Source organism: Notechis scutatus, chromosome Z, assembly GCF_049901735.1.
Source record: "Notechis scutatus isolate UNSWTSFEM ecotype Mainland chromosome Z, rNotScu1.2, whole genome shotgun sequence".
In the NCBI taxonomy this organism is placed as follows: Eukaryota; Metazoa; Chordata; class Lepidosauria; order Squamata; family Elapidae; genus Notechis; species Notechis scutatus.
Genome location: NC_142025.1, coordinates 77,621,851 through 77,641,295, shown reverse-complemented (window position 1 = coordinate 77,641,295; position 19,445 = coordinate 77,621,851). Strand labels below are relative to the sequence as shown.

General features: G+C 38.3%; 1 protein-coding gene across 1 annotated transcript in view; it reads left to right on the top strand.

Annotated features, from left to right (window-relative positions):
• The window catches only part of ZPBP (zona pellucida binding protein), a 52,874-nt gene that overhangs the window by 27,457 nt on the left and 5,972 nt on the right, over positions 1–19,445 (top strand). Inside the window, exons 4-7 of the mRNA XM_087947075.1 lie at positions 383–532; positions 8,930–9,148; positions 10,511–10,587; positions 18,768–18,945. Of these exons, the coding sequence (XP_087803201.1) occupies positions 383–532; positions 8,930–9,148; positions 10,511–10,587; positions 18,768–18,945 (624 nt within the window). The remainder of the gene's footprint in view (positions 1–382; positions 533–8,929; positions 9,149–10,510; positions 10,588–18,767; positions 18,946–19,445) is intronic.

Genomic DNA, 19,445 nt, shown 5'->3' with positions numbered 1-19,445 from the left:
ATATTTTTCTCTTAGACCTTTGTGAGGGATGATACCAATGTTCAAATATCTCCCACCTGACAGATTTGTGTTTGAGAATATAATATACTGCTGAATAAATTTTTACTCTTCTGTATATAGTGATAATGGAGGCAATAAGTGAACACACATATAAAAAAATTAGAGTAATTTTATTTCTGTGCACTTCTGCAACTTATGAAGATCTCTTTAATTCTGTCTCTCATATCAGTTAGTACTGGCTGGTTCTGTTGATCTTTTACAAAATATTTTTGGGGAGTATTATAATTTGAAAAATTCACAAAAGACTAAATAATTAAACTATGTAATTACTATGGTTTGAAAGTCCTTAAAAAACAAAAGTTATTTTATTTTTTCAAAACAGGAAATGAATCTGTGACAATATCCCCAACAGGAACTCTTTTATTCCAACATTTCAAATCTTACATGAGTGGAATTTACACATGTTCCCTAGTGTTTAAGCCTACTACTGAGCAAGAAGAAAAAAGCTATTTAATTAAATATGTTATTTATGGTAAGACAGCTGTCCTTTTTTGTTTTTCAATGTTTAGTTTTTTAATCAAAGGTATATAATGAATTCACCATAGTGTTAAGCATGTTGCTGCAATTAATCTGTAACCAGCTAAATCAGAACAATTGGTATTTAAATACTTTTGGTACAGAATATAGGCATATAGATTTTCCTGTAGTTTTTTGCTTCTTTTAAAAAGGTAGCAAGAAATCTAATTAAGTAGAAAACTCTGAGAAAGTAGAAAAATAACATCTAACTAATAGCTCGAATATTAGGGATAAGCGAAATGTTCACCTTAAGGCTATGTTTAACAACTTGGATAAAACTGAATTCCAGAATTTTAACTCAAGCTTCAAGTAAGGCATCCTGTGATCCAGAGTTTTCTCTCAAGTTTGGATCAAAGTGTGCAAATGTTTCAATATCCTGTGGTTGGTTTTATTAAAACATTCCTTGAAGCTATGGCTTTAAAACATGTATGATTTCAGTTTTTGCTGCCACTGATAGTTAACCACATTTTAGATATTGAGAAATATTTTGAAGATAAAAATAATGCTTCCTCCCTGATAAAGTATTTATTAGGTAATTTGAGTTCATGCATTGTGTTCAATGTGTGTTGTGCTCCTTTTCTGAGGCTAGCCAGTAGCTGGCACTCACAGTTGCCATACCCATTTCTATGGTTGTAGAATGAAAACAAAGTTTAGTGTCAAGTTGCCATTATTCCATATGACAGAACACACAAAACAGTTTTTCATTAGGATTGAAACTGCTTAAAGCAGTCTGACAAAACAATGTTCAATTCTTTAATTGTTTAATTCCAACTTTGAAACAAAATTTGGGAATTCTATTCAGTATTGCATTGTAATATAAACATAGCGCATTCTAAAATCAAACTACCTTTCTTTAAAGTATTTTCCCTTTGGAGTATTATTTAGAAAATATTTTCATTCTATACTAGAGAATTAAGAAATCATAGCCAAAGTTTGTTCTGTGGTTAGATTCAGATAGAATGGTCTTAGGCAATAAACCATAATATGAATATGTTATTTGTTCCTCTTTAAGCTGTCCCTTTCCCAAAAGCTTGTAGCTTATTGGTGTTGAGGTATATTTCAAATAGTTTCTTATTACATCAGAACAACTAAATTAGTTTAATTCCTCTTACACTTTCAGACTTTGATAGTAAAGATGAATTTAATTATAGTTTATGTCAGCCCAATTCAGTTAATGAAATCCACAGGAATTCCACAAGAAGTCTAAAATTATTTTTATTGAGATTGGTTATGTTGTGCAAATCTGAGTGTATGGTGTTTTCTCCCCTTTCTTATACTCCAGTGAATTAAGGAGGTATCTCTGACTGGCTTCTAAACATTATGTGGACATGGTGGGCTTTCTACTTGTTGCCTTGACAGCCAAGGTTACATATCTCTGTCAAGGTCCTATATAACAGGGGTCGCCAACCTTTTGGACCTCAGGGACCACCAAACTCATAATTTTAAATCCCAGGGGCCACTAACCGGTTCTGTGGTTGTGGCCTAATTTGTGGGTGTGGTTTGGTGGTCATGTGACTGGCTGGGCATGGCTTGTATGTAAATATTATATTTATATAAATATTGATTTTTTAATTAAAAAGAAGAGCAACTTTTACCCAAAATCAGGCAAAGTAGGCAGGCAGATTGAGTTGCTCACAAAATCTCAGATTCATTCAGAGATCTATCTATCTGCCATCGGCTAGCTCAGTCTGTCACATAAAATTTGCTTGCAAGCAAACTCACAAAATTAATTCACAACACACCATGTATGTAAATATTAATTTTTTTATAAAAAAAGAGCAACTTTTACTCAAAACCAGGCAAAGCAGGCAGGCAGATTGAGTTGTTCATAGAATCATTCAGTGATCTATCTATCTGCCATCGGCTAGCTCAGTCTGTCACATAAAAAAAATTGCCGTGAGTCTGCACTGAATAATAGAACCTTCAGTCCTAAGGGAGGTTCGGCTGTGCTTAAAAGCAGAGCTGAAGATCTAAAGACTAGTTAGAAAGTAAGAAATCCAACCATTTCCTCCTTCCTAGCTAATCTAAATCTCCCGGCACAGCAGAACAGCTGATGGTTGGAAAAAGGAAAAATAGCAATTTAGCAGGCAAGTTTGCTGGGTAAGGAGTGAGTGGGCGGGGAGGGTTTCCACGGGCCATGTGGGCAGTGCAGCTTTGTGTTTCTGCGCATCCTGGATTAATTGCTTTGCGGGGTACTCTGGGGGTGACATTTCTCTGTGGTCCACCAAAATTTTCTCGGGGCCCACCAGTAGGCTGCGGCCCATCGGTTGGCAACCGCTGCCATATAATAATCTTTACAGATTCTGGATTGGGGAAAAAATGAAAATTGTAGTTTGAATAAACTATTAATCAAATGGTTATTGAAGGTAACAAAATAGGTTTGAATGAGGCCTAATTCTTAAAATATTGTATCTTGATCATGATATAATATTATTTATTTTTACTAAGATTTTTCTATATATGCATGGGTTGAATTGATCCAAGTGATAGGATATTTTCTGTGTTTTAAGTTAAATGTTATTGAGTCCTAATTATTTTAAAGTATATCAATGATTGTTAATTAATAGTTCAAAAAGTATCTTAATTTCTCAGAAATATTTAATTATTTATATATTAGGATTAGGTTAATCTCAGAGGGTAATGTTTGCTGTGATAGCACTTTCTTTTTTATTTTCCATATGCTGTAGAGCAGGCATCCCCAGGGCATCATCGGGGCTTGAGCCCTTCAGAACTAGGCTGCAGAAATGGCAGGTGAGCATGTGCAGGTGCATGCATACCCTCTTGTATGAGTGGCAGGCAAGCACACATGCACTCCAGTTGCACAATTGGTAGGTGCATGTGTCTGCCACTTGCGCAAATGGAGCTGTGCATGCTTTTGTGGCCCGCCAGCAATGCTGGGGGCAGACTTGGACAGTGAGGAGATTGGGGAGGAACATGGTCCAGTTGTCAGGGTTCCAGCATTTTGTAAACATTTTGAATACACGTTCTATAGTTGACACCAGTCCTGGAGTCTGGGGAAGGCTCTGACAAGTGCTCTGTATCAGAGGCAGAGATGGGGCAAGGCTGTCTGACAGTTATCAGCTGCCTTAGGAGTTGGAGATCAGTGGGGCTGAAGCTGTTCCCAATGTGTGCATGCGCAGAGCTGCCAGGGGAAGGGAACAGTTAAGGAACAAGGGTCAACTCTGGGGTAAAGGTACAGGTGGATGGTGAATGGCCCCTCCCATAGGGAATAAAGAGGCGCGAAAGGGGAGTGGTGTTTGCAGGAGACAATTAGTTCATTTAATTAGGGTGAAGATTTGTTTGTGACTCCTTGCCAAGTATTTTCTTGTACAGTGTTGCGCTTGGAAGCTATCAGCCTGGCAACTCTTTAAGCCTGGTAAGGTCTGTGGTTGTAAATCACTCTTGAAAGACTGTTTTCCAGGACTTTGCTGGATGTGAATGATAGGAATTCACATTAGCCTAATTAAAAGGGGTTTTGTTGGGATGAGGCATGTGCTTCATGATTTTGGTGAAGCCTATATCAAAACACATGCACACTCACCTGCCTCTCATGCAGAACCACCCCCTTCCTCTCCCAGCCCATCTTGAAAGCTGGAAAGGTGGAGGAACTCTGCTGTAGAGGCCTTCTTTTTTATGTAAAGTTGTTTCTTGTATTTGGGTCTTGCTTTGGGCAATTTGGGTCAATGCAGTAGCAGTGATTAAGATGCTGGCCTTGTTGGCTGGGAAAGCCAGCAGCCCAGGTTTGAGACAAGAGTGCCATGCAAACTGGGTGAGCTCCCTTCCTTGACCCAGTTCCTGCCAACCTGGCAGTTTGAAAACATGCAAATACAAGTAGTTAAATAGGTACCACTTTGGTGGGAAGGAACAAGTGCTCTGTGATATAATGCTGGCCACATGAATAAAAATGTTTTTGGACAGCATTGGCTCAATGATCTTGAAACGGAGATGAGCACCATTCTCTATAGTTGGCAATGACTAGTGGAGTAAAATAACTATCAGGATAACACTCAATAGAAAACGTTGGGGGAGAGAAATCAGGATCTACATTGAACTTGCAGAATATGCAGATGACTCTACTCATGATACAGGAATCAATGACAAAAAACAAGAGTTAATGGCGGTTTCGGTTTGTCGGCTTCACGGCGGTAGGGATTCGCGAAGCTGCGCGATCCCTGCCGCGCTAACCGCTTTGGGGCTCGATCCGGACGGGTGCGGAGCAAGGCTGCCCTGCAGGGGTAGCTGAAGGTAAGGGGATCCGGAGGAAGGGTCTGGGGTGTTGCAGACCCCTCCTGGCCGGCAGAACCCCCTTTTACCAGGACAGTGCAGCGGCGGTCCGTAATGGCCGCCACAAAGAAGTCGGCAGCCCGGCAAGTATGCGCAGGAGGAAGAAGAGAAAGTTATTGAAAGTGAAAGTTCTTCTTGGTTGACCCAGGGCTTTGAGATTTATCTAATTTAATTCCTGGAAAAGATGGTTTTTTGATGATTTTTCCACAAGAGAAAAAAAGCGGCAATTTTGAGGTGCTGAAAGGAAAGTTTACTCTCCTCCCGACGGAATTAAGCCGGAAGGGAGAGGACAAAAAATATATAAATCTGGATCTTGTTGGAGGAGATGCCTTGAAGATTTGAGGACAGAAACATAATTTTAATAAGGCTTTAAAATATAGATTTGGACTCTCTTTTTATTTGTTTGATACCACCCCTGGAAGAGGAAGGGGAATTTTGGCTTGCTTGGATTTATTGAGGATTGTGGATTTTGGGATTGTTTTACCTTTCTCTCGGAATATTTGGTTGGTGTAAGAAGAAAGAGGAATAAAGAAAAGAAAAGATTTATTTATAATGGCTTTTCCTTTTGAAGACCTGAGGGATGAATATGAGCAAACAAAAGCAGCCTGCAAAGATGGTATGGAAAAAGCTTTTCTATTTCTAGAAATGGCGCTGGTCAATTACCAACAGACAATGAAACAGATGGAAACAGAAGAACAACAACAAGGAAAAGACGAAGACGCCATCTTTATTGAATCCCAAAACTTATCTAAGAAAGAAGGAAGGAAGAGAGCAAGGAAAATGAAGGACTTAAGATCTAAAAAAACATTTGAGAAAGAGAAAAATATGATGCAAAGTAAATATAATGATAGCAAACAAGAGAAAAAGGGAACACAACAGAGAAGGGATCCCAGCAAGGCAGAGGTTAGAAGAAGAAGGGGGTAGGAAGATTTGGTGGGGGAAGAAAGAAAGGGGAAAGGCGGAGAAAAGCCTCAAAGTTTTAAAATTGGATGGAGAAGAGGAATTTTTTTAGGGACAAAGGATGAAATATAAACTTCTGTAAGAAAGATTCTGCTAGGTACAGAAGATGGTATTGTAACATTTATATTTGAAATAGTAAATTAGAATGGTTTAAGATTTAATAAGAAATTAAAATGTTGAAGTCTTTAATAATGATTGATTTTTAAAATGTAATAAAATATTGAAGGAAAGGAGGATACAATGTATTTAAACATTTTTGGTGGATAGAATGTACCAAGCAGAACCGAATTGGGTATTTGTTATGTTGAATGTTAATTTTACTAACTTAGGGGAGGATAGAAAGGCATCATACTCTGATTAGTGATTTCAGGAGAAATTCTTTTTATTATAAGAAGAGATAGAGGGATAATGAATGGGCAAAAGATATAAATATAATGATTTAATTAAGATGGATTAAATAAGATAGAATTGTGAAGAGTGATATGCGCTGCCCATGCAAAGAGAGGTAACTGGGGCCAAGGTACTTTACTAAAAGATTTTTTTTTATGTTTGTTTGTGTTTGTTTGTGTTCTATGAGAATATTGGGGAAATTTCTGTAGAAAGACAGGAAAAGATTTAAATATGTAATGATTTGTTTGTTGTTGAAATTTTTAATAAAACTTGTTTTAAAAAAAAAACAAAAAACAAGAGTTAATGGCGAGAAATCATGAGGAGATTAAAAATGAGATGGGAGAGGTGAAGGGAGACATCCGTTAGTCGGACGATAAAATAGGAATGATACAAGAGGCAATAGCCAAAAATGAATAGAAAATACAGGTGGTGGGGGGAAAAACCAGAATTAACAGAAAAGAAATTAAAGACAATGGAACAAAAATTAATGGCAGTAAATAGAGATTTGGAAGAAGCAATTGTCCATTTGGAAATGGAGAAATCAGCTTTCTTTCTGAGATTACAGAATGTAGTGGAAAATAAAAAGGAGGACCTTTTAAAGATTATGACAAGACTATTAGCAGACGCCTTACAAAAAAGTAGAGATATAGATGAGATTCAAGGAGATATAGATGAAATATACAGAACACACACAAATTAAACAAGGCGTCATAAACTATTAAGGGACACATTAAGTTTCCAGGAAAGCAACAAGGGATGAAATATATAAGAAGACAAGGGATGAACCCCTAAGCCACAAAGGAAAGGAGATCATAACATTAAAACAAATTCCAAGAAGAGTTAGAGAATGAAGAAGGGATTACCACTTTGTCATGCCCCTGGTGGAGACTGACTCTGAGGGAGAGGAGGAATACTTGAATTTGCTGCTGTAAAAATTGGCTATTAGAGGGAATTAATGGTTATAGTTGAAAGAGATGAACACTGTAACCCCATTACAGATTGAAGCAGAATACTGTAAGATTGGACATACTGAAAGAGGTTTTTTTCAGCAATGGATCCAGAATATTATTTTTATAGTCAGAAGAAAAGAAGGAATATAAAGTTGATTTATTTGATCAGATTTAAAATAGGTATATTGCTATCTAGAGTAATCCTAAATGGACTCCTGTTGAGATCAGGATTGAAGTGCTTTCAGGATTTGTTTATAGACGAGAAATGAGATATGGAAGAAGAGATTATTTGTTGCATTTCAAGATAAAGTGATAGGTTACTAAAAATGCCTATACTTATTATGAGAGAGGTGGGAAGTCATTTCTTAATATATTTCCCTTTTTATACTATAGTCTTATTTTTTTCTTTTCTATTTCTGTTTTTCTTTGTTTTTTGTATCTTTTACTTTTTATCCTATTTTTTTCAACATGTAATAGTTTTTGTTGTTGAAATTATATTCTAATAAAATTTTATATATGCAATATATGAATTGTGTGAATATACTGTTTGTAGTTATTTATATTTGTTTCTTTTCTCTATCTTAATTTGAAAATAATGGTCTTGTTTTAATGGGGTATACTATTATTAATGTATACTAATGTGGCAATCCTATTTCCCCTAAGCCCTTTTTGAATTGGATGAATCTTTTCCTATGAAAACAGAAGTAGCTTATTGACTAATTAATCTTGCGGTGTTATCAATAAAATAAAATACAAAGTCTAATTCCAGAATAAAGTAGATAGGAGGAAATGCAATGATAAAATACAGATGTAGTTACACAAGGAGTCAGTAATCAGATGAATCTCCATTACTGGGCACGTCAATTTGTTCAATGTACCAGGTTCTTGGGACCGTTGCCTTAATTATAAACTCAGCAGTTTTGCATATAATATTTACGTTTGAGCCCAGGAGGAAACATGACAGTCTATGGTTCAGGTCCCAATGGGCTGTTCTTTCCAATATTTAAGCCTAGTGGATGTATATAATTGATAGTTGAACAAAATATGATAAATATTTTCAGTGGCTAGGATATTGTATATATAGGTTCTCTTATAATATGGGAAGTGATGAAAACACCCAGTTTGGCCATGGAGTTCAGCAACTCAAATCTTGCTCTGGGACAGGCCATTCTTAAAATATTTTGTCAGACTTACAAACAGGTATTCTTCAGGTTGAAAAGTAGTTTTATTTTTAATCAGCCAACTTAAAAGGTCTGTTTTTACCCAGCAATCCTCCCTTTTTATCGTTACAGCATATCTTTGAAGAAGACAGTGAGTTTTAGTATCTGATCATCTTTGTATTTCCATCTCTAAATGAATTTTTCAGTCTTGATCTGCCTATTGTTAAGTCAATAACTTCACTAATATACAACCCATGTAATAAAAAATACATGAAGAAAATTAAATGTCTAGATCTCAACTTCAAAAATGCATGAGTTATTTGTAATCAAAAATTCTTCTTCTTGTGATTCTTGAACAATGAACAGTATGTTGACAATGGTTGGATAAAATGTTATCTGCTGTTCAAAAGAAAAAGATCCCATAGGAGAATTCCAACTAGTTGAGTACACTTAAAGTAGCAACTTTGTTCCTGAATGTAATATTCTAGGGGATTGTATTTCTTCTCCTTTGGTGCAATTAATTCTTGTTTAAAAAATAAATTCAGAAGTTTTAAATCTTAATCTTGGTATCTTGATTTTGTTTCAATCTAAACTTTTTTTTCCCTGCAGCTTATTCTGATCCTAACTTTTACTATGAGTTTACAGCACGGTATCATTCAGCTCCCTGCAATAGTATCTATAATGCTTCTTTTGAAAAGAAGCTGCTTCAGATATTGGCCAAGCTTGTTGTGGAGCTAGCCTGCGAGGTTTCATTAGAAAAGTCTGAATGCCATCATGTAAAAATGCAGAGAGCTGGAATGCAAAATGAATTATTCTTCACTTTTAAAGGTAAGACTAGTTTGAAGAGTTGTTCATGGATGCCCAATTTTTCATGGTATGTTGAAAAAATTTTTTTGTCCCATATATTAAAGGTGTATCTGACAGAAGTTACGTAAAAAGTAATTGAGATATTAATTAATTATGTACAATGAAATAATTTTGACAGCTTGCTGATTTAGTAAATGACCAGATCATTTTAATTATATATTAAGAAAGTCATATTATGACTGAAATAATGAGTTCAGTATAACCCTGTTATTCAGTTTTCTTTGTCCTTGTAGATATTTTCAATAATAAAACATAGTTCAGTATTAGTTAATAATGGAGCACTAGTTCTGAAAAATGTTGATGTATTTAGAAAGCAATGAACTGTTATATGCAAGATTTATTATTGACCATATTATAAACCATTAACTTATATTTATTGTGGCATAAACCTCTGTAGACTAAATTTATAGGTTGCACTGAGAAAAGTTGGTAAATTCACATTTTAAAAAATTTAAGCTTTGACATCCTGGAGTTGAAATACAAGTGATTCTCATTATTGGCAGGGGTTTCATTTAGGTCTAATAACAGCAGATAAGTCCTTGAAAAATATACTTGACCCATCTAAGAAATCCTATTTTGTGGGGTAATAAAACTGACAATAACAAAAATGACTATTCACATAAACAGTAAATATATGTTGTGATCTTTATATAACTACACATTCTCTTGTTCTTTCAGTCTAAATCTTACTCCTTTGTACCATAGCAAGTCACATCATTGCTTTGTTTGATCCAATACTGTGTGCTGCAATATATTTTGGACAACAAGAGTCTTCTTTAAAAAGAGGTCTTGATATTCAACTTAAAAATTTTGACTTCTAATTTACATATTCTATATCAGAGGTCTCACATACTCTAAAATGGATTGTTCATTGCATCATTTACATATTCACTGAGTATAAAAGTAAAAATTTGGTGATACAGCGTACTTTTCAATTATATGTGCAAGAGGATTAAATTCTTTAATTGATTATTTTAAAAAAATTACTGTTAAATAGATGCCACAGTGGCTGAGAATACCTTAGTGATCTCAGCAGATCTCTAAAATTTTAAGTGGCATGGACCACAATAGTACTTTAGATGGGCGACTTCCAGAAAATCTAGCAGTGTAGAATAAAGTGAGATGTTGAAAAATACTTCGGAAGATTGCATTGACATACTACTTATTAAATGTTGGCAAGAAAGTGACATGGATATCTAGTCAGCAGGAGTTGAAGTTGACTCAAATAAGTCTTTTGTCCTTTAAATTCATAGTTAATTTCCTTTAGAAATCAAGACTATATACATTGTATAGTTTCCCTCATATAACTGAACATTTTCACAGTTTTTTCTCTAGAAGCAGTAAAAGGCAAAAGTATGTGTCAGAAAAATGCATGTGATGTATCAAGAAGATTACGAAAGGTAATATAAATCTTTCAGAAAAGAAATGAAGTTCACAAGAATGTAATTGTTTCTTGTTTATCTTTCAAAAAGTAAAGAATAGCTTTAATATTCTTTTTGTGTAAAATAAAGGTAAAATAAAGGTTGAGTTAAAAAGAATGAGAATGTAGTTTATTATCAAAGAATATGGGATGTAATAAGAGAGGTTTGTGCAGTAAGTTCAGTTCCTTAAGTTTTGTCAAATTATATCAATTAACAATACTAAAAAATAAGCCTCATTTCAAAAACAGTGATCAGTATACAAAAGTATTAAACTTTGTTCCAACTTTGTGATGGTTATGTATATATTTTGTTGGTTTGTTTTGGAAAATTGTGGGCATCCATTAATAAAAGAATATAAAATTCTGGTTTATTAACATCATTGTTAATATAGAATACTCATCCCTGTAAGAAGGGAAAAGAAAAAAAAGGGAGAAATGTAAATATTCTTCATTTTGGCCTTAAATATAAGCCCAAAAGAGTATGTTTATTCAGCTTCCCAATTACTACTGCTTTTTTAATCTATGCTGCCTAGAATACATAGTTTGCCTTCTTTAATAAAGTAACTAAAGAAATGAATCAAGGAAATGCTATGGATATATGCTGTACATATGGTATACTTAGAATTGGGAGGGTCTAAGTATATTACAAGTATAAGGCATTTGACAAAGCAGACCACAACTTATTTCATGGTAAGATAGAACAATGTGAGATGGATAGTACCATCACCAGATGGATTCACAATTGGCTGACCAACCACACACTCCATATCTAGTCTTCAATGGAATTGCATCCATGTGGAAGGAAGCATGCAGGAGGGTTCCTCAGAGTTCTGTCTTGGGCCCAGTGTTCTTTAATATCTGCATAAATAATGTAGATGAAGGAATAGAAACAGGATTCATGAAATCTGCAGATGACACCAACCTTGGGGTGGGGAGGGGAATTGCTACTACTTTAAAAGATAGACTCAAGATTCAGAAGGACCTTGACAGATTTGAATAATAGGCCCTAAGAGGTAATTCAGTTATGAGAAAGTAAGGTTCTGAAAAAACAAATGCTCAGGTATAAAACAGACAGTACCTGGATCAACAGTAATAACTGTGAGAGATTTAGGTGTCCTAGAGCAGTGATCCCCAACCTTTTTTATGCTGTGGCCCGGTACCGGCATCAGCTGGGCGCCATGCCCGGTACCGGCATCAGCTGGGCGCCGCCATCTTTTTGATGAAAAAGTGCTTCTGGTGACCTCACGGAAGCACTTTTTCATCAAAAATAAGCGGCACTCTTCCATCGATGAGCTTTCCGGGTAGAAATGGCTTTCTGCCGGAAAAGCTCACGAAGCATAAGCGCCGCCATCTTTTTGATGAAAAAGTGCTTCCGGTGAGCTTTCTACCGGAAAAGCTCACCAAAGCACTTTTCATCAAAAAAGCGGCATACAAACTCAGCGGCCCGGTAGGACTTGTTCCACGGACCGGTGCCGGTCCGCGGACCGGTGGTTGGGGACCCCTGTCCCAGAGGACTATCATCTGAGCATGAGCCAACATTGTGCTACAGTTGCCAAAGAAGCCAATTCAGTCCTAGGCTACATCAACAGAGGGATAGTATCAAGATAATAAAAAGTGATAATACTGTTCTATATTACACTAATGAGGCCACACTTGGTATACTATGTCCAGTTCTGGTTGTCACGATTAAAAAAAGATGACGAGACCCTAAATAGAGTACAGAGAAGAGTATCAAAGAGGTCCAGCAGTACCTCTTAACTGTATGATAAATGATTAAAGGAAATAAGTATGTCTAGTCTAATGAAGAGGAGGAATGGTGTCAGACCTGCCCCAAATCTTACTCTAGGAAAGAACGACCCTAGACTCCATTTGATTGAAGTAATAGGTACTTTTACTAGTGTAGAATGGTTGCAAGGCAAACAAGAAGAATTTCCACATAAATCCTTCCTTCCTGGTACACCTCCCTTGAGCTGTCACCAGTATCCAATAGTACGTCATTTGGAAGTTTTGGGAACCGTTTGATGGTGAGCAGTCTATCCACTCATTTTCAGGCCGGTTGTCCTTGATGTCTGGAGTAAACTGGCACCTGGTTATTCTAACCCTTGTCAATTTCCTCTCTCCTGTTTCTTTTCTTCTGTTCTCACCCTGGCTCTAACCCAGATTCCATAGTCCCCCCCTCCCTCCTGTCCAGGGTGCCGGCAGACATGCAGTCTGAGGTGCTGAAGATGGTAGACCTGACATTCTTCCCTCCTGAACAGGGATGTTAGTCCTGGAAAAGAAAAAGAGACAGTAAAAAAAAAGAGAGGGAAGGGAGAGAGAGAAAGGAATATAGGCATCAGCTTGGTTTATTTGGGTATTTGGACTGGAATTTTTTCAGCAAGCGCAGGACATTGACATGGTGGGCATCTACTCATTCAGTTTCTGATGGGAGGAAATGCTTCCAGGCAATAAGATATTGGGTTTTCCCTCTATATGTGCAAGAGTCCAGAATGTCCTTAATCTCAAAAATGTTCACCTTCAATGAGGATAGGAGATGGAGGTGGTAGTTCAGTAGGATGCAATGGAGAGGTGTTCTCAGATTTATGCAGTTTTTTGGAGGCTGTGTTGATTGAAGATCCTTAGTGGATAGGTAGACTAAGTCTCCTATTTTAAATTCTTTTGGTGGAAAATTGTTTTTTGTCTGCTTGCTTTTTGTGTGTACCTGCTACCCATTTCCTAATGTTTGTCAACCACTGGCCAGGTGTTTGGAAGTTGGGTCACCCATTCTGCCAGGAAGGAAGGTTACATTAATTTTGGTAACGTAATTTGGGCATGTCTACAAAATCTTGGCCTGAAGCCACTTTGAATGGCTTAAAGCTAATGCTGCTGCGGACAGAATTATTGTAGGCTACTTCTGCAAAGGGAAGCAGATCAATCCAATTGTCTTGTTGGTAATTGACATAGGTACAAATACTACGAGGTATTTATCTAATACAGAATTTGTACATTTACAGGATCCATTAGTTTTTGGATGATGAGAGAAGCTAAGTCCCTGGGAGGTTCCCAAGAGTTTAAGAAACTCTTGCCAGAACCAAGAGGTAAATTAAACTCCCCAATCTGAGATAATGCATTCAGGGATATAATGTAAGCTGTAGATGTGCTGAATAAACAGTTTAGCCAGCATGCACACTGAAGGGATTTTGTGACAGGGCACAAAGTGCACTTGTTTAGAGAAGAGGTCAGTTATGGCCCAAATAATAGTATTGCCAGTGCTTTCAGAGAGTTCAACTATAAAGTCCATGGATACTTCTTTCCATGGGCTTGGAGTTTGACTACTCCAAGTAGTTGAAGATGGGGATGACTGTGGCTTGTGACCATAGTTTTGGCAAGGAGCTGGTCCTGAAAGATTTTTCAAAGATTATGCTTGGAGGTTCGGCTATGGCAGTGGATAGTTTTTTAAGAAGTAGGCACATATTATGTCCGGTCCAATAGATAGAGATGGTTTTAGATTGCGTAGTGTTTTTTCAACATTGTTGAAATGTTGTTGAAGTCCTTATTTTTCCCCCTGGCACCATTTTGCTGAGTCACACATGAGACAGGTGGCTACATAGTTTTCAGTGTCCTTTTTTCAAAGAGGGCCATCAGAATTGGCACTTTACAAAGTGTAAAATTTTTATGAACTCAAAATGACCAGCTGTTTTAGAATCATGGCTCTTTTCGTTTATTGGCTTTTGGGGAAATATAGCTTGGATGCAATCCATGCAATTCAATCAAGCATTGTGTATTCTGCTTTATGGTCCCTTAACCACGGGGCTGAACTTAGAGCCTCTTTTAAGGAAGGAAGTCTTTCGTCGGGAGGGGGCATGGTTTCTCTACATTTCAGGTTATTGCTGGAACTGCTAGTTGTTTTGAGGAATCGCCACTCTGTTTCTTTTTTTTTTTTTTTCCACTATTGTACTTGGGCAGCCTGGATAGGATGTCTGCAAGGAAATTTTTTCCTTCCCAAGAGGTATCATAAAGTAAAATTGAATCGATTCAAAATATTGGGCCCACCAGACATGTTTAGGTGATAGTCTCCTGAGAGTCTTTAGTGCCTCTTATTCTTATGATGTCCAGAACTCAAATGGGATTTTGCTCCCTTCTAAGAAATGCCTCCAATTGAGCAGCAACCACCAGACTGCATATGTCTCTTTCTCCCATATTGACCACCTGCGCTCGCTTTCAATAAGTTTTTTAGAGGTATAGCGTAAGGCTGGAGGATTCCTTGATCATTTTTCTATAGCAGCACAGCCCCCATTGCCATGTCGCTAATATCTGCCTAAATGATGAATGAGGAGGTAGGATTTGAGTGCTTTAGCACAGGCTCAGCCACAAACAAGTGTCTGAGGTTTTCAAAAGTGGCTTGACATTCCATTGACCATTTAAGAGATTGTCTGCTTTCGGCTTTCCCTCTCCTTTGGTCTTTAGCAAGTTTGTCATGGGTAGGCTGTTTGTGCAAATGTGGAAATGAATTGGCGGTAAAAGTTGGTGAACCCAGGAAACTCTGACATTTCTTTCTGGTGCGAGGACAGGCCCAATCAGACTGCTTGGACTTTTGCATGGTCCATTTTGATTGCCTTGTGGGAGATACAGTACTCTAGATAATCAATTTTGCTTTGATGGAGTTCACCTTTCAATAGCTTGGTATACAGTTTGGCACCTGCAGCTTTTTTAACAAGCCTCACACTAGCTTCACTTGCTCAGCCATAGTTTCTGTGTAGATCAAAATGTCACCAAGTACACTAAGACTCCCTTGAATAAGCATTTGTGAAGTACTTTGTTAATTAACTGCATATATACAGTGGATGCCCAGAATTAAAAACATCTGAGTGGGAAGTTAAAAACAGTTTCCATTTATCCACTTCTTTGATTCTGTCTCGATAGTAAGCCTCCCGCAGATCCAGTTTTGTAAAAAAAAAAAATTTAAATGCCCTTTGGCCAGATGAGCTAGCAAGTCCTGCATAAGTGGCAAGTGGTATATATCTTCCATGCATACTGCATTTAACCCTCGATAGTCGACACAGAGATGAAGGGACCTATCCTTCTTGGAAAAGTACTGACACCACTTGTAATCTAACTGGCTGAATAAAGCCTTGTTTTAAGGTTTAGTCAATAAAAGCCTGGAGCTCGTTAAGCTCCCTTGGAGTCTTTGAATATACAGTAGTTTGGTCTTAGGCAGTTTTTCTATAGAGCAATCTATGTGGTTGTGGCAGTGTTAGTTTGTCTGAGCCCTTTTCACTAAATACATCCCCTAAGTCTTGATACTCCTTCGGGATTTGGCTTTGGGTCTCCTTCATGTCTGTCCCCACATCCCCTCTGGGTTTCAGTGTAGTTTCTCTTCTTCTGAGTTTGGGCATCCTTCCCCTGGGATTCGCCTTAGTTCCCACTGCCAGATTTTTAAGAGCCGCTTCCTCCAGTTCACATAGGGATTCCACTTTTGAAGCCAAGCACAAGGGGCCTTTCTATGCCAGGTGCCACAATGAAATTTAAAGTATCTGTGTGCTCCCCCATCATTATTTCTATTGGTTTGGTGACAAATGTGGTAGGGGCTTCCCCGGCCACTGACCCATCGAGCTGGCGGAATGCCACAAGCAGTTTAAGTTGCCTCAGAGGCAAGCCCATTTCTTCCACTAAGGCAGGGCGGACCAGGCATCTGGTGCAGCCTGAGTCCAGAAGGACCACCAGCTTCCCCTTCTGCCCTGATGAGGGGACCACTAGTTCTGGTCCAGCTGGTCCAGTCACCAGTATTACAGAGCAACTTACCAAGGGGTCTTTGTCTGCTTTCGCCCAGGCTCTTTGGATCCTTGTTCGGAGTTCTTATGCTCTCGGAGGGGGTGGGGTGGAACAACTTCACAACCTGTATCCATTTCAGAACTGTCTCTCAGATTCTTGAGGCCAGTTTCCCTTGTTTCTTGGTAGGACCCATCATGAGCTTCTTGATTGGGTGTATTCTGACATGCAGCAGTCAGCAGTTTGGTGCCCCTCAACTCCACACTTGAAACATCCGCTGGGGACCAACGGGAGATTTGCTTGCTATCCCGCAGCTTCGGGGTCTCCCTTCTTTTGGTGGTATGGGGTCTTCTCCATTCACAGCTAGCACAGTTTCAAAATTTGGCCAAATCAATCTCTACCTCATGGCAAGGATATACCATGGGTGCAGAGTGCAAGGGGCCACGCAGGAAATGCAGATACATCATTCAGTCCATCCTGGAAGCACTCAATCAACATGTCCTGCAGCCACTCATTCAGCCTGCAGACTAGACTGCAAAACGTTTGTCTGTAGGCAGCCATGGATCTTCACCCTTGGTTAATGGTCTTCATGTGAATTCTGGTTGGCAAGGGGTGTGTGTCTTCAAATCTCTTACAAAGGGCCACATGAACTGATTGAAATTACGCAGCTCTGGAGTGTCTTCATTATGCAGAGCCACTATCGACTCCATTGTTGCTGTTTCTAGGCTTTACTTTTGTTTCTTTGATGGGCAGATGTTCCCCATACTCCTGCATATATATCCACACCTGGATCAGGAAGGCCAGATGTTTTGGATTATTGCCAAACTTCATTCCCAGGGCAAGGGGTTTCTGCTCCATTCTCCTTAGTGTGGGAGCCAACTGGGCTTGAGGTTGCTGAGCTGCTGGGGGTGGATTAGCTGTAGCTGAGGTGCTGGGCCTTGGGCTACAACCACCAGAGGAGATGCAGCCATTGGGGCCAGGGCCTTCTAGGTCTTGAAGTTGCCAAATGCCCTCTAAGGAAATCGAATGCCTGTTTGAATAGCATAACTTCGTGATCAAGCTCATCAAGTGCCATGATTTCTTCCTCATTGTGGTGGGGTTCTCTGCTGCAGCTTCCATGACTGTCCTTGGAAGTTGACCCCAGAAGGCTTCTCCCAATCTTCTTTCTTCCTGACACCTAGGGACAACTTGGGTTTCGGCTGCTTGTCACAGGCTTCAAGTTCCACTAGCTACTCGGGATGATCTCTTCTGCTTTGGGGTCTGGCTGCTGCTTCAGCTGAGGCTTCTCCCTCCTGTTTGCTGTTGCAAGCTGACATCGTGTGATGGTCTCCATGGTAGAGGATGTCTCCAGGTTGACTGATTTTAGAGATCCCACCTAGTGTCAGGCCTGCCCCAAATCTAACGCTAGGAAAGAATAACACTAGACTTCATTTGGTTGAAGTAATAAGTACTTTTACTAGAGTAGAATGATTGCAAAACAAGTAAGGCAGGATCTAAAGAATTCCAGCACAAAGCATGAAATTTTTGCTTCCCTCCTGATCCACCTCCCTTGAGCCAGTCACCAGTGTCAAATAGCAAGGCATTTGGCTGTTTTGGAAACCTTTTTGTGGTGGGCAGTTTAGCCATTCATTCCCAGGTTATCCTTGAAATCTTGAGTAAACTGGTATAAGCACCCGATTGTTCTCACCCCTGTCAATTTCCCCCTCCCTCCTGCTTCCTTTCTTCCATTCTCACCCTGGTTCTAATCCACATTCCATAGTCCCCCTTCCTCCTGTCCTTTGATGTCAGGATTTGAAGTGCTGAAGCTGGTAGACCTGACAATTGGGGTAACATAGCTATCTTCCAGTATTTGAGGGGCTTTACAAAGAAGAGTTGTTCAATTCATTCTTCAGAGCATCTGAGGGAAGAATGCAATGGGTGGAAGCTCATGAAATAGACGCTTAATTTTTTTTTTTGACATCCATTCATTGAAGATGGTACAAAGAATTCTGTCTTGAGTATAGTGTTGGACTAGAAGAGCTCCAAAGTCCTTTCCAGTCATATGATTCTATATAGATAAATAATATTCCAAATCTCCCTCTAGACTAGGGGTCTCCAATCCCATCCATGGACTGGTACCAGGCTGCGGCATGCCAGAAACCAGGCCACACAACCAAGTGAAGCCGCATTTCTTGAGTCTGCAATGAAGCAGTTTGATAGTGGCCCTGCGGTCCATGGTAAAACCTCTCTGCATGGAACTGGTCCCTGGTGCTCAAAAGGTTGGGGGCTTTATTCAATGTATATTGCAATAAATACATTTGCCAACGATAAACAGTTAATGTTTTTGATACTGTTTGTATTTTTATATAAGTAAGAAAAATAAGAAAAATGCTGATTTTTATCTTTATAAAGAAAGGATTTTTTTTACTTCAGGCAAAAGACCTAATAGAGAAATTCTTTAGCCAACAAGTTGAAGTTCTTGGAAAAAGAACAGCACCACTACCTGAAATATACTACATTGAAGGCACTCTGCAAATGGTGTGGATTAATCGCTGTTTTCCAGGTTATGGAATTAATTCTCTACTACACCCAGATTGCCCTAATTGTTGTGGTAGGTTGGAAGTATAACAGTTTTCAGGATTATAAATACAGACTACAAATATATTTTTAGAGGAATTATCTGCTTAGCCTTTTATTACAACAGAGTTAGTATATTTATTGCTAGTGATAAATTTGGTTATTATTTTTTATGGTTTGGTTGCATAGTTCATGGTGAATATCTTGAAAATGAAATGTCACTGCAAATGAGTTGATTACTGTGATAAACTAACTTGTGGGCATTTGTTCATTGTGACCCATAGAGATGAATTCTGACCTAGTATAAAATCAATTTTAAATCAAAATGTATTGTGACTGTCATTATGATTAGTATATTGACTTGTACCTATCTTTTTTAGAATAGATGATAATTACTCTAAAGAATTGGAGTTAAGAATTCTTAGGGCTGCATTTTGTGAAAGCAAAGTTTAAAAGACTAATTTGCTTTCTTGAGTCTGCAATGAATTTCTGCTTTTAATAAACAGACATTCTACAATCACTCTGTATTTGGGA